At 52.4% G+C, this 22,796-nt stretch overlaps 2 protein-coding genes across 2 annotated transcripts in view; one reads left to right on the forward strand and one right to left on the reverse strand.

Annotated features, from left to right (window-relative positions):
- Window positions 1–22,796, reverse strand: part of GRINA (glutamate ionotropic receptor NMDA type subunit associated protein 1) — a 595,197-nt gene that overhangs the window by 49,842 nt on the left and 522,559 nt on the right. The window lies entirely within an intron of this gene.
- Window positions 518–16,051, forward strand: PARP10 (poly(ADP-ribose) polymerase family member 10). Its single transcript, XM_042464495.1, is given in 11 exon segments — window positions 518–817; window positions 2,426–2,662; window positions 7,129–7,995; window positions 9,708–9,923; window positions 10,116–10,236; window positions 10,877–11,833; window positions 12,360–12,499; window positions 13,171–13,345; window positions 14,936–14,977; window positions 14,980–15,333; window positions 15,879–16,051. Coding segments are annotated over 10 exon segments (3,111 nt in total). The 5' UTR covers window positions 518–817; window positions 2,426–2,596.

Here is a 22,796-nt window from a genome sequence, read left to right on the forward strand (position 1 = left end):
CCCCCTTCTGCCATGCAGGAACTCACAATCAAAGCACCCCAAACAAATAGCCATCCAGCCTCTGTTTAAAAACCTCAAAAGAAGCAGACTCTGCTACTCTGCAAGGCAGCAAACAGCTCTGTCCAAAAGTTTCTCCTGACATTTAGGTGGAATCTCTTTTTCTGTTGTTAGAATCCATTGTCCAATGTCCTATTCTCTGGGGCATCAGAAAACAAGCTTGCTCCCTCCTCAATATGACACCCCTATCCTATCCCCTCTTAACCTTCTCTTCTCCAGGCTAAACATCCCCAGCTCCCTCAGTCTTTCCTCATAGGGCTTCATGGTTTCCAAATCCTTCACCATTTTAGTCACCCTTCTTTGGATACATGGCTGCAGCTTCTCAACATCCTTTTTAAACTGTAGTGTCCAGAACTGGACATTGAGGATGGAACAAGCTTGTTTTCTGCTGCTCCAGAGAATAGGAGTTTAATGACTGGGCCCTCCAGTCATTTGGGGACTTCTCCTGAAGCACGAAGGGTTAATCTGGGGGGAGGTACATGCTAATGAGGGCTGACATCACATGCTAATGAGCTGTGACATCATAGCTGATGTAAGGTCTAACTGACCAATCAGAGAGTAGGACCGGGAGATTCAAGAACATTCCTTGAGTAGCCTTTAAAACCCCTTTGGGACCATGTGGTCCTTTGTCTCTCCCTCCCTCCTCCTCTTTGTTCTCTGGGCAGCTGGGCAGCTGGCTGTGAGCAATGCAGGTGGAGTGGGCAAGGAGCCAGCTCCCTGCATCCAGAAACTCAACAAGGACTGCAAATCCCATCACTCTGTGAGTAGCCAGGAAATGTGTTAGTTAGCGCGTTTGGGTTTTGTTATGTTTACCTAATAGCTTGCCTGAAATGAACATCTTTGTAACTGTGTTTTCTGACCCTCAAGGCAAGGAGGCTTTGCATGAAGGGTATCCTTCTTTAAAATAAATATCTTTCTTTAAAAGTACCTGCTGTCTCTCTCTCTGCTCCTGGACACGAGTCTTGGCTCGGCTACTGGTTGCTAAGTTAACAAGGGAACGGAAACTAGATCTCTCCCTAGCAAGTCCCAGTGTGTGCTTAGGGAAACGTAGTTCATTAGAATACAGGATCTCAAGGGGTCTCATTCAGCTCAGCAGGGAGCGGGAATGGAGACCTAGGAGACCCTAGAAGGGAAAGTGTGAAGGGACTCCCTGGGAGTAAGAGCCAGGCACAGGGCTCATTGCCCCCAGGGATCACCACCAGGAGACAGAGCAATGGATGCAAACTACAGGTAAAGAGATTCCAGCTGAACCTTCGGAGGAACCTCCTGGCAGTCATGTTATCTATTCACTCCATTTCTATCCCGCCTTTCTCCCCAGAGAGACCCAAAGCGGCTCACAGATCCAGCCTTTGACATTATTACGAAATTCAAACCATTAAAATATCTCTATATAAAAGCACATAAAACAATGTTTGAGAGAGGAACACACTTCCTGGGAATTGGTGGAGTCTCCTCCTTGGCATGGCCGACTGTCAGGGATTGTGAGTTCCTGCATGGCAGAATAGGGTTGGACTGGATGGCCCTTGGCGTCCCTTCCAACTCTGTGATTCCCTTGATCTAGACACTATACTTCTGTTGATGCAGTCTAGAATCGCATTGGCCTTTTTAGCTGCCGCAGCACATTCTTAACTCACATTCAATTTATGGATTCATGGATCCCTTTCACTTGGGCAGTTGTTTAGCCAGATGTGTCCCGTCCTATACCTATGCATTTCATTTTTTTTCTACCTTACGTTTCTCCTTGTTGAAGTTGATTTTGTTCATTTTAGTCCAGTTTTCTAATCTATAAAGATCATTTTGAATTTTAATCCTCTCCTCTGGGCTATTAGCCACTCCTCCTAATTTGGTGTCTTCTGCAAATTTAATCCAAGTCATTAATAAAGATATTGACTAGAAACTGGGCCCAGGACAGAACCTCACTGGTCACCCCACTGGTCACTTCTCTCCAAGATAATGGAGCCAGTGCTGAGCACTCTTTGGGTTTGGCCAGTCCATTTATTTGTTTTACTTCGTTTGTATGCCGCCTTTCTCCCCGGGTGGGACTTGAGGTGGCTTCCTGAGACCACAAATTAAAAATGTTTGCCATAGAGTGTTTAAAAGAATTAAAAATCCCTAGGCTTAGCTCCCTGAGAAGGGAGTTCTGCAGTCAGGGAGCAGCCACCGAAAAGGCCCTGCTTCATGCGCTCCCGCCGGATTTGCCTCTTGTGGTAATGCAACCCATCTGCAGAAGCAGAGTCCCTTTCCAGGGAGGATACCGCTGTGTGGGGATGATGGGAGCATAGGGCACCCAGAGGGTGGGGTGTCCAGGTCTCCCTTGGCGTAGTCAGAGGTGCCCTCTTGATGCCGTCCCCCTCATTTGCCCCACCAGAGTTCCTGGCCTTGGTGGAGCATGTGAAAAGCCGGCCGCTGGACGGGGCCTCGCTGACCCTGGACTGGCTGGAGCAAACGGACAGCCTCCTGGTGCAGAGTCACGGCGGAGAGCGGCTGCGCGAAGACCTGCTGGAGCTCTACTTTGAGAGCAAGCGGAGTGGCGGAGGAGATGTGCGGGCGGTCAGGATCCTCCCAGGGGCAACCATGGCAGTCATCTCTTTCCAGGACTGGGCAGGTAAGCAGCTTAGACAGACCCGCTCCTTGTTCTTTTGCTCCGAGCAGAGCGGACATTGCTGGGGTCCCAGGTGGGCCCCTCTGTGAAGACTTCAAAATGTCCCTCTCCTAGATCTGGCACTGCATCCCTGGCATGACAGTGCATCAGCCGCTCTTTGCCGCCTGGTCAAGCTCTTTTCAGGGCCCTCCTGGGGTCAGTGGCCTCTGCATGGCATCCTCCCTCTGTCCCACACTATGCTTTTGTTGGGGCAGAGATAGGTCAGACCTTGACCAAAGGCATGGCAGCCATTTCCCGTGGGCTGGTTTGTTCAACACTGATTTTTAAATGGATGTTCTAGAGTCAGAAAAGAGCACTGCAGAGATCAAAAGTGCCTGTCCCAGAGGTCCCTGAAGCACTTGCCAAGTCAGGTCTGAAACCTTCCTGTTGTAGTTTGTTTTCTGGCCTTCTTGGAAGACGCACCAGTTTGGTGACACTCTGATCCTTTTGGTGGATTGATATCACAAAGCCCACAGACAGAAACAGTTTAGGTTGTGCATGTGTGCCTTCAAGTTGCCTGTTGACTTGTGACGACCCCATGCGGTTCATAGGATTTTCTTAGGCAAGGAATCCTCAGAGGTGCTTTTGCCAGCCCTTTCCTCCAAAATACAGCCTACAGGGGTCCCCCATCCAAGTACTAACTGGGGCTGACCCTGCTTAGCTTCCAAGACCAGACTTGGTGCCTTCATGCACTTAGAGCCTTTCAGAAGCCAGTGCGGTTTGAGCATTGGACTACGACTCTGGAGAACAGGGCTTGAGTCCTGGCTCGGCCATGAACACCACCAACCCCAGATTTGCCTTAGGGTTGCCATATGTTGGAAATGACTTGAAGGCACACAACAACAGTAGTTTAGTATGTGGAGAGATCACAGAATCCTAAAGTTGGAAGATATCCTCAAGGGCCATCCAGTCCAACTCCATTCTGCCATGCAGGAACTCTCCATCAAGTCATTCCCATTGACAGATGGCCATCCAGCCCCTGTTTAAAGACTTCCAAGGAATGAGACTCCGCTTCACTTTGAGGAAGGAGTGTCTTCCACAGCCCTTACTCTCAGGAAGTTCGTCCTAATGTTGAGCTGGAATCTCTTTTACCGGAGCTTGCATCCATTGTTCCATGTTCTAGTCTTTTGTTGCCTGTTTTATTGAACCATTTCCTGTATTGCTATGTATTTTATATATATTATCCTACTATTTCTTAGATTGTACGCCAGAGGCAGGCTTACGCTGATATATTTATTGTTTTATGTACAGCGCTGTGCAAATCTACAGTGCTATATAAATAAAGAGTAATAATAATAATAATAATAATAATAATAGTCTGGAGCAGCAGAAAACAATCTTTGAGACTAAATGAAAGAAAGAAATTGGCAGCATGAGCTTCTTTTGTAGACTTTAGCCTATTTCCTCAGATGCATTTGGTGGAGTGGAAGCCAGGCACAGACCTATATATGCCATTGGTATGCAAAGATGTCAGTACAAATGACAAGGGCTTTGTGTATGGAAATGGAAGTTGCAGGTCCAGTTTTAATCATGGTCGTTAGTGCACAAAGGCATAGGAAACTGCTTTTGGTGCCTGGAGATGTACTGGCAGGTCCAGGTTTGCAATGGGGCTGGCCTGTGGGGAGGGGAATGGATGGACCTAGGGGTCATGAGGATGGGGTCCGATAGTGTGGAACTCAGGAAGCCATTGCCTTTGTCCAATTCGTTGCTGAGGGAAGATAGTTTGTGGATGAATTCCAGTTCTGCTGTTTCTCTTTCCAATCTACCTCCTAGTTTGGGTGAATTAATAGGCCAGAAGTAGCCACATCTAACAGAGTCATAGAATTGGAAGAGACCCCAAGGGCCTGATCCAGTCCAACACCATTCTGCCATGCAGGAACTCTCAAGCCAAGCACTTCCAATAAAGGGCCATCCAGCCTCAGCTTAAAGACCACCAAAGAAGGAGACCCCACTGAAATCTCCAAGGACATATGTTCCATTGACCAACAGCTCTTACAGTCAGGAAGTTCCTCCCAGTGTTGAGCTGGAATCTCTTTTCCTGCAGTTTGAACCCATTGCTCTGGATCTTATTCTCTGGAGCAGCAAAAAGCAAGCTTGCTCCATCCTCAATATGACAGCAGCATCCTTGCATTCGGGGGGTCCCCAGCACCCCAAGTCAAAGGAATCGGGCTTGATAGTTGGCATGAGGGAGGCTCAGTGGGTTTTTTGCTGCCTCGCTGCCCCCGAGTCTGTCTCTAGGGAAGAGGGTTAGGAGGTGGGTGCAGGTCCTGATCCGACCAGTTGTCTCTTCTCTCCAGGTGTGGATCTGGGCCTTTAGTGGACTGGCTGGTTAATCCAGCCGGGATGAGTGTTGTTATTATTCTTTATTATTATTCTTTATTTATATAGCGCTGTAGATTTGCTCAGCGCTGTACATAAAACAATAAATATATAAGAGTAAACCTGCCTCTGGCCTACAATCTGAGAAATAATAGGATAATAGATATAGAATACATAGCAATGGTTCAATAAAACATGTGGGTTAATGGTTCTTGGTGAAACAGAAAGCAAAGCCAAGCATGCCAGGAATGCGGCTGTTTGCTGAACCAGAGGGAGTGACCCTGGAATGGGATTCTTGGCCTCTTCCAGGAGGGCCCTGTTTGGGAAGAAGGGGCAAAGGGGGCAGCTGCCTTGCCCTTCATTTCATAGAATCGTAGAGTTGGAAGGGACCCCAAGGTCCATCCAGTCCAACCCCATTCTTCTGCCATGCAGGAACTCTCAGTCAAAGAATCCCTGACAGATGGCCATCCAGACTCTGTTTAAAAACAGCCCCTAAAGAAGGAGACTCCATCAGTCTCCAAGGCGGCATCTTCCACTCTGAGCAGCTCTTACTGTCAGGCAGTTCTCCCTGATGTTTAGGTGGAATCTTTTTTCCTGGAGCTTGCATCCATTGCTGCATTGTGTCCTTTTTTCTGGAGCAGTAGAAAACAAGCTTGCTCCATCCTCAGTGTGACATCCCTTCAAATACCTAAACAGGGCTATCCTATCACCCCTTAACCTTCTTTTCTCCAGGCTAAACATACCCAGCTCTCTAAGTCGCTCCTCATAGGGCATGTTTCCAGCCCTACCCCGGAACTGGAGAGCTGGAGGGCATCCCAGGGGCCACCTAATCCAGCCCTCTGGTGCCAGGGCAGGAATCAACTTCTAAAGTGTCCCCAGGGAATGGACATTGACCTCAGTTGGGTCTCCATCCTCTCTGGGAAACAGTGTCTGGAGTGATGGGGGCCTTTTCCTTCAAGGAGGTTCATTTGTTTGGGGGGAAATGTCTGTCGCTGTGGGGTTGCCCCATGATCCCTTCCATGCACTGGGGTGGGAGTGCCCACCTTTTGTCCCTTGGGGTCAGTGAGCATCTGGCCCATAAAACCTTCTGATCTTACCCTCCTCTTTCGGGATGGACCATTAGCCTGGCTACTGATCTCTTCCGACAGGCCTTCCCGGAATAAAATACTCAGCCACGAATAAAACTCCCATCTATTGAACTCTGCCCATGATGATTATTATTTGGATTAGTCAGATTTTAATATGTAGTTTTAATCTTACACTGTTTAATCTTGTTTTAAGGGGGGCAGTATGTATATATGGATGCACTTTAACTTGTTGTACGCCGCTTTGATTGCCTGGCAAAAAGCGGGATAGGAATAAAAATGTTATTATTATTTTATTTATGTGCCAACCCGGGGTGGATGGGGAAGGTCTGGTGGTCCAAGGGAAGCCCTTTCCTATCTCTGGGTCAGCATGCATCTTATGGCATGGACTCAAGTCCACCAATACAAGGTGTTGGTTATCACCTTGAAAGCCCTCAATGGCTTGGGTCCAACCTATCTTTGGGATGCCTCCTTCCATATAATCCTCCCCACACACTTAGACCCAGAGGACCTTCTCAGCTGTTGCTCCCAGATTGTGGAATGGCTGCCGGACGAGATCCGTCATATTACCACTCTGAACAGCTTTAAAAGAGCTATAAAGATGGATCTCTTTCGGCAGGCCTTTCCTGAATAGTCCCCTGGCCATCAGAAGGAACATCAAATGCTGACCTCTGACTTCACCATAGTTTATTGAATTGTTTTTTTTTAGTATATGTTTTTAATTCCACACTGTTTAATTGTATTTTAAGGGGGGTGGGTGGGTTGAGGGTTCAGATGGTATATTTTAACCTTGTAAGCCGCCCCGATTGCTTTTTGTAGAGAGGCGGGATATAAATACATTTTATTATTATTTATTGTGCCTGCAAAGGTCTTGTGCCAACTTCAAGAAAGGCTCCAAGGTGGCATTTCCCAGTTCTGGCTTCTGGGCCGGAGATAGTAGAAGGTGCCAGTCCGTCAGAGGTATATTGGGGATGGCTACCATTTCCTCCAGGCTTTTCTTCACTCTCCCCTTCCCTTGCCTTGCAGTGGCAGAGAGAGTGCTGCAAAGACCCCACCAGCTCTCGGGGGGGCAGTCTGGACGTCTGTCCCTACTATGACTTCTTGGAGCCCACAGAAGGGAAGGTGGAAGAACCAGGAGGAGGAGAAGCCTTGCCAAGGGATGAGGGGACCCCTCCAGTGACCTGCATCCCCCTCCCGGAAGAGGCCCCACAGCGCCTGCTCCAGTCCAGCCTCGTCTTACAAGAGCTGGGGGGCCCTGTGCCGGAATGCTCCCTCCAGCTGGAGGGCCCTCGGCTGTGCATCTCAGGCGGGGACTCCATTGGCCAAACCCGGCTGGAGGCGCATGTCCGAGTGGCCTTGGGGGAGGTGGTCCGGGAGCGCCTGCCCTTCTCCTCCTGGGAACTGGAGTTCCTCCAGCGGGAGGATGTCCAACAGGGCTTGGCGGAGATGCTGGTGGAGCAGCAGGTGGGGGCCTGCTACCTGCCCCCCGAGGAAAGTGGGGTGGTGGTGGTGGCCTTGACTGCCCCCTCGGCCCGCCTGGCCACTTCCCTCCTGCGCTCAGCCCTTACCCACTTCTTGCTGCCCCTCTCGGAGCGGCACCTGCTGGCGCTGGCCTCCCCCTCCTGGGACCACCTGCGGGCAGAGCTGCGGTGTTGCCTGGTGCGCCTGGCAGAGAACGGGGAGCGCCTGGAGGGTCTGACTCTGGCAGGGCTGGAGCCGGAGAATGTGGGGCAGCTGGAGGCCTTCCTGCGGGACAGCGTGCCAGACGAGACCGTGGTGGCCATGGAGCCTGCGCAGCTTCGCTTCTTGCAGCTCTACCACCAGGAGGTCCTTGCTGGAATGGCCAACCTCACGCCACTGCCCCTGGAGGGAGAGGACATCACTGGCTTGCGGGTAAGGGGTCCAGTCCCTAATGTCATGCGGGTCTGGTGCCACCCTCTTCTTCTGGGCACAAGGGGACAGGGAGGGATACCCCTCAGCCTCCCTGGGTGTCCACCTCTTGCCCCCACCATCCATCCTCTTGCTTTGCATGCTTCCTCTGCCATCCTTTGGGATGCTCCCAGTCCCTCTCTCCTCTGCTGGAGCTCAGGGACCAGACTTCTGCCCTGGCGTGACTGGAATGAGAACATGAGCATGTGAAGAGTGCCTTCTCTTTCTTCCACTACTAAACACAGAGCAATTCTCCCTGTCTCAATCCTGTCTGGCCCTCCAGCAGTGCCCCTGCCCCATGCCCTCCTCTCTGCTTGACTGTTCACTATCACCGCCCTGCAGGACCTCCCCCCCAACTGCCCACTCAGCCTCCATCCTAATCAGGTCCTGAGGGTCTTGCCTTCCTCCTGTGTTTAGGAACTGCTGCAAGGCTTGGGTTCAGGTCCCCATCTGTAGACTCTGAGTGCAGATGGAATACTTGAAAATATTCGAATATTGGTAAAAAAAAAAAACCCAACAACCCCGTTTGTTAAATGTTCAGGAACCCTGATAGGAAGAACCCTAGACTGACGAGAACCTTCACAGTTTGGGATTTAGTCAGAGCAAAATTCACACTTGGTGGTTTTGTGCAGGAAACAGCATTTTCAGCACAAGAAGCCCCATATTCTTTATAAATTGCTATTTCTGTACCAAAATATTACTTTCCAGAGAGAAAATTTTGTTTCTTGTGCAGAAAAGGTTGTTTTCTGTGCCAGTCAGTTTGCACTTCTGTGAAGTTTGCACAGATTATGTTCCAAAGAGAACAACATGGTTTTCTCAGATTGTCTCACAGTGGGAATAAAATGGATAAAATTACTTGTTGCTGCCTTTGGGAAGAATCCTGGAAGCTAATTTTGTCCAACCTGCCTATAAAATGAAGGCAGGTCCTTCTGGTGCTTGCCGGAAGGTTGCCCAAATTGGTGGCAGGGTCATTGAACATGAGTCAGCAGTGCGATGCGGCAGCTAACAAGGTCAATGTGATTTTAAGCTGCATCAATAGAAGTATGGTGTCTAGATCAAGGGAAGTAATAGGGCCACTCTATTCTGCTTTGCTCAGGCCTCACCTGGAAAACAGTGTCCAGTTCTGGGCACCACAATTCAAAAAGGATGTGGAGAAACTGGAGCATGTCCAAAGGAGAGCGACTAAAATGGTGAAGGGTCTGGAAACCATCAAGCCCTATGAGGAATGACTTAGGGAGCTGGGGATGTTTAGCCTGGAGAAGAGAAGGTTAAGAGGCGATATGAGAGCCCTATTTAAATACTTGAAGGGATGTCATATTGAGGAGGGAACAAGCTTGTTTTCTGCTGCTCCAGAGAACAGGACCCAATGGAGCAATGGATGCAAGCTCCAGGAAAAGAGATTCCAGCTCAACATTAGGAAGACCTTCCTGACAGTAGGGGCTGTTTGACAGTGGAACACATTCCTTCCTCAGAGATTTTGATGGAGTCTCCTTCTTTTGAGGTCTTTAAAGAGAGGCTGGATGGTCATCTGTCAATAGGGATGCTTTGATTGGGATTTCCTGCATGGCAGGTGGTTGGACTGGATGGTCCTTGCGGTCTCTTCCAACTCTACGATTCTATGATTCATAGGCACTCAGTGAACCGCCCAGCCAGTGTCTTCTGTTTCATCCTTGCAGCTTAGTGGCAAAGCCCAAGCATGCCAAGCGGCGGCCGATTTGCTGCAGAGCTTGCTGAGTGCTATGCATACCCAGACGGTAGTCCTGGAACAGCTGCCCGGCGTGATCCGCTTCCTGCTGGAGGAGCGCGGCCAGGCCATCGTCCGGGCCCTGGAGCTGCGCTTCCGTTGCGCTGTTGGGCTGGAGCGACTGTGCTGGGCCCCACTGGAGGCACAGGTAAGTGGCCTCTTCCTCAAATGGGGGAAAGCATGGTGGTTTTCCATAAGGGAGGTTGAGTGCAATGGAGAATCAGGGCTGAGCTGGAAGGAAGAAGCAGGATATCAGTGAGGCTACACTGGACAGCCGGGGGAGGTGGGAGCCTGTCCTGCACACAACACTTCTCTGCTCCTCTCCTCCTTTTGTCCCCAGCATGAACTGGAAAGGTCTTGGGATCCACTAGCCGTGAGTTGCCAACGAGATTCCCCGCACAGATCACAGTGGTCAAAGGGCCCGGATGATGCAACCTGTGTGCAGAGCAGAGCCGACATGGGTAAAATGAACAGAGGAGCAAGTTGGGGGATGGAGGGAGGCAGAATGAGTTCTCTGGGTCCCTTAAGGGTCCCTAGGGATCCCTTAACCCCCTGCTCTGCATGGTGCGATGGAGGGTACTCACCTCTGCTTCCCCTTTCCGTTCCAGGATATTCAGTCCCCAACGCTAGAGGTGGGCAGCTGTGGGGGGCCATTTGTGCCCCTTGACCACACTCACAGCCTCACGTTGGGGTTTCGTGGCACACAGACAGTGCTGTTCCTGTAGCAGCAGATTCCTGCACTGGCATGAAGTTCAGCTAGATAGCCCTGAAGGTCCCTTTGCCATTTTGGGCTGGTTTCCATCTTCAGCAAAGGGGGTTTGTGTGGAGCGTGGCAGCTTTGGTGTATAGAAAGCCCAGTGGCATGTCTGCATGTGATAGCGATTTGGAAAGAAATGCGGAGAGGGTTTCAGGGGGTTCCGGGGGCTGCAGAACTGGGATTCAGGGCATGCAGCTTGAGCTCCTTTGCCCCAAAGTGAGCCACTGCAGTGGATCCACCCCTTCCCTGCCCCCAGGCAGCCCCCTGGTCAACTTGCTTTGTCTGTTTTCCTCGGGCTCCTGCCAACACATCCCTGTAGTCTCCCATCTCCCTCTCCTTTGCAGCGGAGATCAGGGGCCTCTTGGCTGCCCTCCAGCCCCCCGATGTGGCTGTGGCTGTCCCGGAGGAAGGAGGCCTTGCTGGAGGGGAGACGGTGCCGGCGGGGGCAGAAGAGGAGGATCTCTACACAGCTGCACCAGTGGCTCCCCTTGAGAAAGAAGGGGTGCAGGACAGTGTGCCCCCGAACCCAGAGACAGTTGAGGCAGGTTCCCTGCCTGGCACAGCCGTCAGCACCAATGACGAGGAGGCTGAGCTGCTGCTGGCCATCCAGCAGTCCATGGACAGCGTCCGGCAGGAAGAGGAAGAGATCCGGCAGGCCACCGAGCTCTCCCTGCTCTCCTGGCAGCGGGAGCAGGTGCCCAGTCCAGACTCCGAGGCTGCCGCCCTCCGGTCCGCCATGAGTGTCTCCCTGGAGGCGAGTGATTCGGCTCAGCTGGTGGTCTGCACAGAGTCCGAGGCGGCCGTGGAGCTCCTAGTCCAGGAGCTGGAGGCCACACTGCGGGCACACCTGCGGGAGGAGGAGGTGGTCCACCAGGCCTTGCGCTCGCCGCCTGCCTTGTGCCTGGACTATCTGACCCACTTGGAGCGGAGGCATGGGGTGCGGATCTCATTGGCAGACTCGGTGGCCACGGTGCGCGGCTTCATGGAGTACCCTGTGGGCGCCACCCGTGACATCGCACTGCTGGTTTCCCGTTTCCTGCCGACAATGGAGGTGCCGGGGGGCTCTGGAGGGGCCTGCTGGGTGCGCTGGGAGGCTTCTGGCCGGGATTCCCCCACCCCATATTCTACTCAGGCCAGTGCCCTTCTGGAGCAGGCGTGGTGCCAAGGACACAAGCGGCTGGATGTCTTCTTCGACGGGCGACCCTTCACCTTCAACTTTGAGCGGATGGAGGAATACGATCTGGGTAATGCGCGCACGCTGCCCATTGGCCGCACAGAGCCCCCACCCATAGCTGCCCCAGGTAGGTGCCCCTGCCAGGCCACACTCTCGTTTTCCCCTGAATGGACCTGGGTGGTGGCCGAATTGTCCACTGTGCCACTGGATCTTCTCTCCTTGCGGTCACTATAGAGCAACTCAAGCTCCTATTCTGACTTTGGCCTCTGGCTGTGATAAAGGTTGTCCTGAGTTAGGCCTCTGTTGCCTGGCAGATGGGTTTTGGAGTCCTTGCCAGTATCGTGGCCAAACATTAGCAAGTTCTTGATGACATAGAAATGGTTAACTTTGTATTACCTTTTTTGTGCATTGGCTTGGGACCTTGAGGCTGGGAATGAGGGACAGTCTGTGTAGAGTGTACCAATCCTACAATTAGTGGTTAGAGGACAATGGACTCCGTTGTTGGGGGTTGGAAAGCTTCTCTGCTTCAGCCTCTTGGCTGTGTTCAATTCCAGCCAGCTAAGCTTATCCAGTGTCTGGCACCAAAACAACTTTGGGGGAGTCCCCAAACTGCTCAATTTTGACATTTCTGACATATCTGCCCATCTTTGCAGACCCCCTTGTTCCCTCAACATTGACAGAGGAGGCTCCGACATTGGTGCCGCTGGTCGAGGGCTCAGATGAGTTCCGAGAAACCGTCCGCAATTTCTACTGCGCGCTGGAGCACTTCCATAACAAGATCTGCCTCGTCAAGGTATGCAGCTGGATGGCCTGGGGGACTGGGGCTGTGATGGTGGCATCACCGTTCCTTCCAGGGGAGGCTGGGGGTTCAGGACAGCATGAGAGGGGCATCTCTTTCACCTGCAAAAAATACCCTCCTTGGTCCTAGAACTGGAGAGCTGGGAGATGAGGTCAAGCAGTTGTTAGCCCATCAGCTGTTCAGCTGCAAGACCACCTACCCCAAAGGGCAGCCAGGGATCTCTGAGGTTCAGATGGGGTGGAGTGTGCCTCGGTAACCCTTCCTTCCTCCCCCCAGGCTGGAGCTTCTGTGAGCCCCACTGGCCCCAAATATTTTCTTGTTGTGACCAGCTGGGCTGGAACCGAGCACCCCCCCCCACATCCCTTGCCCCCCACTGAGGCTCCAGGGAAGTGCTGAGTTGGGGATCCTGTGGTCCTGGCATGGGACAAGGCTGTCACTGAGGCCCCATCCTTCTCCATCTGTTTCTCAGGGTCTCTCTCTCTCAGCCCAAGACCTTTCTCTCTGAGGGGCTGGTCAGTGCTTGAGCCCTTTCTGTGGCCTCCAGGGGCTTCAGTCCAGGGCTTGGCGCCTGGTGCCCCCAGAGGAACAAAAGGGGTCTGGGTGAGGGGACAGCAGCTGTGGGGCTACTTGGGCCCTGATCCGTCCCTGCCTGTCCTGTGTGGCAGGTGGAGAAGCTGGTACACCCGCTGCTCTACCAGCAATACCAGCTGAAGAAAGCTGCCATGGAGAAGGCCTGCGGGCACCAGCAGGTGGAACGGGTCCTGTACCACGGCACCACGAAGGAGTCCACCCAAGAGATCTGCCTTCACGGCTTCAACCGCAGCTTCTGTGGCAAGAACGGTGAGCACCATTTGGAATATGAGGATTGGTTAGGCGTTGGATCCAGACAGAACAGCAGAGGCAGGGATCTTGTGTGCACATGCTCATGCGTGTTGTCCGAGTGTCCCTCATTGTGCTAAGTCTGTTGTGCTCCTTTAGCCAGGATGGAGCATGTCCAAAGGAGGGCCACCAAAATGGTGAAGGGTCTGGAAACCATAAAGCCCTATGAGGAAAGACTTAGGGAGCTAAGGGCCTGTTCCCACTGACCTGTAGATTCGCTTCCTGAACCGAATCCTGAAACTGGTACAGCAAACACATTGGTTCCCACTATGTTTGTGCCGATTTCAAGATTCATTTCAGGCTTCTTTTTGACATGGCAGGAGAGGCTTCCCTAGCCTCTCCTGCCATGCCTCCCTCCCTCTCCCCTCCTCCTCCCCTCCTTTCCTTCCTTCCGTCCTTCGTCTCCTCCTCCTCCTTCCCTCCTGCCTGGGGGCGACCCTGCATTGGCTTCCTTGCCTCCATCTGTTCTTGTTGCAGCAGCAGCGGTGGAGAAGGGTGCCAGCCGGGGCTCGTTGAATGTGCCTCTGTCCGGCGTGCCTTAGTCTGTCCTCCAACGACGTCCAGGATGGAGGCACATCCAAAGTCCCCCGGCCGGCAGCTTTCTCCACCATCGCTGCCACCGCTGCTGCTGTCCTCCAGGCTGCAAGAAGAACTGATGGAGGCAAGGGAGCCAAAGCAGGCGGTGGAGGGAGCCCTGACAGCCCCCACTGCCCCCGCCACCTCCGGAGCCCCCAGGCAGGAGGGGAAGAGGAGGAGGAGGAGAGGAAGGAAGGAAAGGAGGAGGGAAGGAGGAGGAGGAAGAAAGGAAGGGAGGGAGGAAGAAAGGAAGGAAGGAGATGAAGGAGGAAGAGGTATGGGTGGGAGGGAGGCAACGGTCAGACGGAGAAGGGCTGCCAGGGTGAGTCGAATCCACCCTGGGTTTCCCCACTGGGGCTGAATCGATTTATTGGTCAATAAATCGATTCAGCCCAAAAAGGAGCCGGAAACCCACTCCTTTTTGTGCAACGGATTAAATGGGAAAACACAATGCCCCCCCCTTAGGAATCGATTCATCCATTCCAAGTGGGAACCATGGTGGTTTAAACTGGATCGAGATTCGACACAATCTGATTCAAACAATAGTGGGAAGGAGCTCTGAGTTGTTAGCCTGGAGAAGGACGGTGAAGAGGTGATATGAAAGCCCTGTTTTAATATTTGAAGGGATGTCATGTGGAGGAAGAGCAGCTTCTCTTCTGTGCTTCAGAGACTAGAACACAGAAGACTGGATGCAGCTCCAGGAAAAGATTCCACTTAACATTAGGAGGACTTTCCTGACATAAGAGCTGTGTTGCCAGTGGAACGCACGCCTATGGAGCGTGGTGGAGTCTCTTTCTTTGGAGGCTGTCTTTAAGCAAGGCTGGATGGCAAGGCTGTCAATGGGGATGCTTTGATTGTGAGTTTCCGCATGGACAGAATGGGGTTGGTTGGATTGGATCAGGGCCCTTTGGAGGGTCTCTTCCAACTCCATGATTCTAACAGGCACCCCTTTCTTTCTCCCTTCCTTGATGCCAGGTACGCGCTACGGCAACGGGGTCTACTTCGCCAGTAGGCCTTCATCTCGGTTCAGGACCAGTACTCACCCTGCAGCGGCAACGGCAACAAGTACATCTTTGTTACCTTGACCCTGGTGGGGGACTATGCGGTGGGGAGCCTGGCATGCGGGCACCACCTTCCGGGAAGGAGATGCCACTCACGCCGCTACGACAGAACTGTGGACAAGAGCCGGGATCCCTCTATCTTTGTCATTTTCAACGACACGCAGGCCTATCCCCCCACCTCATCACCTGCCGGTGTCAAGGCCACGCTGAGGGTGGCCAAGGACTGGGCTGCCACTATGCCGGGACCCCCCCACACACACACACTGACCGACCGAGCTGCCCTCATTTGCCCTGCCCACAAGGGTCCTGACGGTGGGGTGGGATGCATTGTTCTTTGGGAAGGGAGGGTCTCCTTGGGGAAGCTTCCCTTTGGCCCTTCTGAGTTGTTAAAACTGCTTAGATCTGCTTGTTCAGACCAATGGTAAACATTGCCAGGGTTGTGACTGTACCAGCTCAGGGATTCACCTTTAGGTAGGGGGCCACGAAGGATGGGGTGGGGGTGTTCACAGTGATTTGCTGGGTGGCCTTGGTTGCATGGTAGTTTTTTGTGTAAAAGAGGAGAGTTTCCACATAGGGTGCACAACATAAAGAACAGCCAGACGCAGCCCGTCTTGCTGGTGGGTGTTGCTCCTTGCTTGGGGTGGTCCCAGAACCCTCTTTTTGGCTACCTTGCTGGTGGCAGGAAGATGTCGTCCTCATCTCCATCTCCTATTTCTCTATCCTACCTTTTCGTAAATCCTATCATTTTTGCCCTTGGGAACTAGCCAGACTCCCAGCTTTGAAGCTTCTTCAAACAAGGAGAAAGAAACTAGCTCAGCTCCAAGGTGTTGTAGAACACATTGTGTTTTTTAATCCAGTCCAGGTCTTCATGAACCAGCAGCCGGTCCGATACAGAGATCCAAAAGGTAACACAAGGAACGTCAGAGACCCAGGCAGAGATCAAGACAACCAGCAATCCATCCAGGAACAAGGCAGTAGCAAGGCTTCTACCAAAGAAAGAGGGATAGTTGTCAGACATACGTCAACATGAGTCAACAGTGCAATACGGCAGCAAAAAGGTCAACGCAGTTTTAGTCTGCATCAATAGATAGAGTGTCAGATCAAGGGAAAGTATAGAACCCCTCTATTCTGCTTTGGTCAGGCCCACCTGGAATAATCCTGGGTCCAGTTCGGGGCAAAACAATTCAAAAAAGGACTATGAAACGGAGCCATGTGTCCAAAGGCAAGCAACTAAATGTGGAAGGTCTGGAAACCATGAACCCCTGAGGAGAGACTGGACGGCTGGGGGTTTAGCCGGAGAAGAGATAATATAATAATAATAATAAATGGTTTTTTAATAAACCGCTTTTTCCCAGGATCAAGTGGTGTACAGTATAAAATAAATAATAATAAAGTTTTTTTTATATCCCGCACCTTCCTTCGATCAGGGCGGCTTACAGTATAAAATTTAAACAACAATACATAAAATAAAATCCAAAATACATCACATATAAACAATAAAAAAAACACAGGCTAAAGCCCAAAGCCCTCCTCTTGGCCACAAAGAGGAGGGAGGCCCCAAGGATTTAATCGGGGAATGCTGTTGGAACAGGAAGGTCTTCAAATCCTTCCTGAATTGGGCCAGGGTGGTAGTCGAGCGGAGCTCAGTGGGCACGTATTCCAAGGCTGGGGCAGCAGTGGAAAATGTCCTCATGTGTGGAGGACAATCAAGCCCAGGCCCTTCAGTAGCTGCTGCCCAGATGTCCTGAGGGTGCGAGGCGGAATGTACAGGGAGAGGCGATCCTTTAGGTAACCGGACCCGAGCAGAATAGAGGAAATACAATATGAAACAATAACATATTAAAATACACATCATGCCCATTAATTCCACACAATATGGCTAACATTCCCATTATTAATCGCAATTATAAATACATCATTAAACAGTAAAGGAAGGGGAAACTTTATTACAAGAATTGGGAGGGTAGGCTTGTAGGAAGAGTAAGTTTTTAATGCCTTTTAAAGCTTCCACCGTTCCGCTAAGGCGGATCCTTCGGGAAGGCGTTCCAAAGAGAAGGCGCTACTGCCGTAAAAAGCCCTTTGCTGGGTAGTCGCCAATCTCACCCTTGGATGACGGAGTACCAATTTTCCTGTTGACCTGATAGTGGGGGTGGATTATGCAGGGAGAGGCGTTCCCTCAAGTAACCTGGGCCCAAGCCATTTAGGGCTTTAAAGGTATAACAACACTTTGTATTGGGACCGGAAACAGTTGGCAGCCAGTGAAGAGATTTTTTAAGACGGGCGTTATATGGTCAGATCTCGCCGTCCCCGTAATTAACCTGGCTGCTGCATTTTGAATCAATTGAAGTTTTCTGAACCTGATACAAGGTAGCCCCATGTAGAGCAATTGCAGAATCCAAACGAGAGGTTACCAGCGCATGTACTACATTTCTAGGTCCTTTCGGTCCAGACAGGGACGTAGTTGGCGTATCAGCCGAGCTGGTACAAGCACTCCTGGCACATCGCATCTACTTGAGAGGATAATTGTAGAGATGGATCCAGGAGAACTCCCAGACTAACGAACGTGTCCTTTAGGGGAAATTTAACCCCGTCTAGGACAGGATGACAAATTCCCTCCCAGGCCAGGGGAACCTATCATGAGTACCTCTGAGAAGTGTTAAGAGGGGATGATATACCCTGTTTAAATATTTGAAGGGATGTCTATTGAGGAAGGAGCAAGCTTGTTTCTGCTGCCCAGAGAGGATTCAAATTAGAGAAAGAGATTCCAGCTAAACATTAGGAGGAATTTCTTGACAGTAAGATGTTTGACAGTGAAAGACACTCCCTGAATGGAGGATGGTGGAGTCTCTTCCTTTGGAGGTCTTTAGCAGCGGTATGCATTGATTGAGAGTTCCTGTATGGCCGATGGGGTTGGACTAGATGGCCCTTCTTGGGTTTCTTCCAACTCTGTGATTCTAGATCTTTCATGAGTCAGCAGCTGGTCCAATACAGCAATCCAAAGGGGTAAACACAAGGGATGGTCAGAGCCCAGGCAGAGATCAAGGCAACCAGCAATCGATCCAGGAACAAGGCAGCACAAAGGAAGACGGATAGTTGTCAGCCATGTGGAGCCAAGGGAGGTGCTGGGATATTTAGTTGTCTCTCTGGATCTTGCAGCGGTTCCCTATTAGCAGCCCACTTCTTACTTAGCTGCAAGAGATACCAGTGTCCTCCCTTCCCTGGCTTCTCTGAAGAGGTAGAGTGCAGGTACGTCTGGCTCATCCTCGGTGGAGGAAGCCGTGGGGAACCTGCCTCTGCTGGGGGAGCTGAGTCTCTGGGCCTGCTGCATCTGCGTCTCTTCCTCTGGTTGGGGACTGGAGGACGAAACGGCATAACAAATACAGGAGGAGAGATGGTGCAGTGGATGGGTATTTGGGCATGGCTGGGACCTTGGCGGCTTTGCCCATAGGACATTTTTGGGGGCAGAGGGGGTGGTACTGATGCTGAGGAGGATACAAAGGCCTAGTATAGTAAGTATCCTCTCTAGAAGTCTCTAGGTCTCCCGGGCAACTCTCTGGTCAGCTGCCGACAGACACTGAACATAGAACTGCGGCTGGAGGAGCTACAAAGGCTGAGTAGGAGTACCTCTCTAGGATCTCTAGGTCCTCCAGGGCAAACTCTTGCTGGTCAGCGTCCGACAACACTGAACATAGAACTGCACTGGAGGAGCTACAAAGGCCTAGTAGAGTAATCCTCTCTAGGAATCTCTAGGTCCGTCCAGGGGCAAACTCTCTGGTCAACGTCCGAACAGACACCTGGCCATAGAACTGACGCTGGAGGAGCTACAAAGGCCTAGTAGAGTATCCTCTCTAGGAATCTCTAGGTCCTCCAGGGCAACTCTCTGGGTCAAGTCCGACAGACACTGGCATAGAACTGCACTGGAGGAGCTACAAAGGCATAGTGAGTATCCTCTCTAGGAATCTCTAGGTCCTCCAGGGCAACTCCTGGTCATTCCGACGAACACTGAAACATAGAACTGGCCTGGAGGAGCTGACAAAGGCTAGTATAGAGTATCCGGCTCGGGGGTCTGGGCAATTAAAGAGAGAGAGGAAGAGAGGCATATCTGAAGAGGGGAGGGTAGGTAGTGAGTAGATCATCCGGTTCCGAACCTATGTTTGTGGGTTTGAGCTTTGGCCCCAGGAAGTTTGTTTTCTAGCTTGCGTTGCCAGTTTTAGAAGGAGACCTCAGTTACCTCAGAAGTGACGAATGAGGTTTCCTCCAAAACTAAATGCAATGCCTCCTCCTGCACATCTCATGATGCCCTCAGACTGAAGGGACCAGAGAGGGCTACCCAAAAGGAGTCTCTCCATCTGCCCCATCATCCCAACGTATTGTGGGGTTTTCAACACTTTTGGGCGGCATTTGGCCAAGGCAAATTTATTCATTGGGCATGGTATGCCTTTTTTAAAAGAAGAGAAAAGCTGGAACCGAAGGTGCAGCAGCCATATTTGGTTAAAGGGCAAGCAAGGCCTAAGGGCAGCAGAGACTGCTGCTGCTTTCAGGTAATTGACCTGCTTCCAGTAAGATCTTATAGCACACTTTGAGGCTAACTAAAGAAAGAATTGTGGCAGCAATGAGCTTTCCTAGACTAAAGTCCACTTCCTCAGAGGCATTTGGAAGTAGACTGAAGTCTAGGAAAGCTCAAGTGCTGTCAACTTCGTTCTTTCTAAGGGCCGACTTAGATGCTGGGCAGTAGTACAGAGTCAACAAGAGAGGCGTCTAGTGGCTCGTGCTAATGCGTTTTATCTTGGGTCAGTTTCGTCGTTGAGTACTGGATGATGTAGACAAGCTTGCTTGGGAAGGTCAAAGAGACACCTGTCCTCTCGATCCGTGTCCCTGGGGCCATCCAGGGAGGGGAGGCAAACTTTGAAGCTGCTACAATCCTAATCATGCCTCCTCAGGGAAGGTTGCTTTCCATCAGGCCTGAAATTGGCAGTGGTGGAAACCCATTAAAGACCCTTCCTTGATCCACTGGAGCAGAAACAATTACTGCCCAGTAATCTCTTCTTCCCTTCTTGGGGGCAAAGTGATCAAGAGGGCGGCTGCAAACCAGCCTCCAAGCGTCTTGGATGACACCAATTGTCTTGATCCATTTCAACTGGCTTCAGGTCGGGAATAATGGACACCATGGTTGCCTTAGTCATGATCTCCGTGTGCATCAACAGGGGAAGTGTGGCCCCGTTAGTGCTCTTTGGACATCTCAGTGGCTTCGATGCCATAGGAGCCACGTATCCTTCTGGAACGCCTGAGAGAGTTGGGTATCGGGGGCACTGTTTTGCAGTGGCTGCTGTTCTCCCATGGGCAAGAATCCAGATGGTGTGCTGGGGGACAGATGGTCCTCTAAGAGAGAGCTGACATCATGGCATCCTCAGGGCGCCATTCTGTCCCCCATGGCTGTTTTAACATTGACAGAAGCCACTGGGAGAGGTCATCCGGAGACATGGGGTACGCTGATGACACACAGAATCTATCGCTCTATGTCTCGGACTGTTTCAGTTGACCAAGGAGGGATCTCCCCGTGACGCCTGCCTGAAGTCGATAATGGATTGGATGAGGGAAAATAGATTTAAGCTGAATCAAAATAAATGGAAGGTACTCCTGATAGGGTAACCCCAATCCGGGTACGGAGATAATTTCTCCTTCTAGATGGGGTTACACTTAGGGTTGCCCATAACGGAGGACCTCGAACCGGGAAAAATGTAGGACAAGGTTTGAAATGTATAGGATTTTTTTTTTTAATTTCGGGCTAGGAAATTTAAAAAAAAAGGCCAGATTTTTAAACCTTGTCCTCCTCCTCCTCCTCCGGCCTGGGAGGGAGCCGGAGGCGCGGCTCCCAGGCCGAGAAGGTGTGTGAAGCCTGGCACGCTGCAATCGCCGCGGTGCCAGCTTCCTCCTCCTCCCTCCCGGCCTGGGAGGGAGCCTAGGCCGGCTCCCAGCCGAGAAGGGTGTGGGGAGCCTGGCATCGCGGCATCGCGCGGTGCCAGGCTTCCTCCTCCTCCCCCGGCCTGGGAGGGAGCCTAGGCCGGCTCCCAGGCCGAGAAGGGGCGGGGGAAGCCGGTGGCATGCAAACGGCGATTGCCACGGTGCAGGCTTCTCCTGCTCCTACCGCCAGTGGGGGGGGGGGGGGGGGGGGGGGTGGGGGGGGGGGGGGGGGGGGGGGGGGGGGGGGGGGGGGGGGGGGTGGGGGGGGGGGGGGAGGGGGGGGGGGGGGGGGGGGGGGGGGGGGGGGGGGGGAGGGGGGGGGGGGGGGGGGGGGGGGGGGGGGGGGGGGGGGGGGGGGGGGGGGGGGGGGGGGTGTGGGGGGGGGGGGGGGGGGGGGAAGTGGATAGGAGATTGAAGGGGGGGGGGGGGGGGGGAGTGCTTTTGTGGTGCGCTACGCGGTGGGGGGGGGGGGTGAGGGGAGCCTAGGCCGGCTCCCAGGCCGGGAAAAGAGGCAGGGGCTGCCCCTCATCGCAGCGATCGCGCGGTGGGAAGCGCTCCTCCTCCTCTCCTGGCCTCGCGGAGGCCTTGAGGACCCAGCAACTGGAGCTCCGACTGCGGAGCCGCTCCAAGGCCGCTGGGGCCCGGAGGGAGTGTCTCCGCGGCTGGGAGCTCCAACCGCGGAGAGCCTTCCCAGGCTCAGCAAGGCCTTGGAGCCGCCGCGGGGGCTGAGGTGGCCGCGGTGGTGGGGCCGTCCAGTTTGGGCCCAAACCGGACCGGGCCCGGGGTTGGCACGCCCAAAACCGGGTATGCCCGGCTCCCGGCGGGATTATGGCACCCTAGATACAATTCCCCTGAAAGACTTCATCTGCAGCTTGGCGGTCCTCCTGGATTCATACGCTTCAGCTGTCTCTGCGATTGATGCGACAGCAGAGCGCCTGCTATCGGCTTCGGCTGATGCGCCATTGGCGCCCCTCCTGGAGGCAGCGTGGCGCTAGAAACGGTCGTAGATGCTCTAGTAACCTCTCGCCTTGACTTCTGCAATGCGCTCTACATGGGGCAACACTTTGTGCCACGTCTGGAGCTCCAACTGATACAAAACATGGCGATCAGACTGGTCGCCGGAAAAATCCAGTTCGAGCACATTACCCCTATTTATAAAGTCACATACATTGGCTGCCTATTAGCTTCTGGCTCAGTACAAGGAGTTTGGTTACCACCTAAAAGCCACTACATGGCCTGGGTCCAGTCTCCTTGAAGGAACGCCGCCTCCTCCCATACAATCCTCCCGTACTCTCCGATCCTCGGGAAAAAGCCCTTGCGATCCTGGAAGCCAGGCTGGCGGGTGAAAATTCCTGGAGGGCCTTCTCTGCCTCGCTGCCTAAGCTTGGAATGACCCCGAAGAGAGGTTTGTTTAAAAACGGCGACAAAACCTTGTCCTCTTCCGGCAGGCAGGCCTTCCCGATGGAGAAGTCCAGGACCAACTGAATCCCCCTCCTTAGTATATGTCTTAGTTGTGGCTTGTCTTAATGTCGATGGTATCGTTAGGTACTTTTTAACCCTGTCTTACTGGCCTGATTTTATAGTGGAGGGAGGCTTGGGCCGGGGCTTCTGGGGCTTGTGTTTGTTATTTGTACACTGTATTAACTCTGCTTGTTACCGCCTTGATCCTCAACGCGGAAGAGGAGGGATATATAATATTATATTATTATTCATTTAGTTTGAACAATGCTAAAAGATCTCTCTGCGTACTGATGCTACAGACTAACATGGCTATATCTTTGAATTCTCTCCTCTAGGCTTCATGGTTCCAGACC

Source organism: Sceloporus undulatus, chromosome 4, assembly GCF_019175285.1.
Source record: "Sceloporus undulatus isolate JIND9_A2432 ecotype Alabama chromosome 4, SceUnd_v1.1, whole genome shotgun sequence".
Taxonomy (NCBI): Eukaryota; Metazoa; Chordata; class Lepidosauria; order Squamata; family Phrynosomatidae; genus Sceloporus; species Sceloporus undulatus.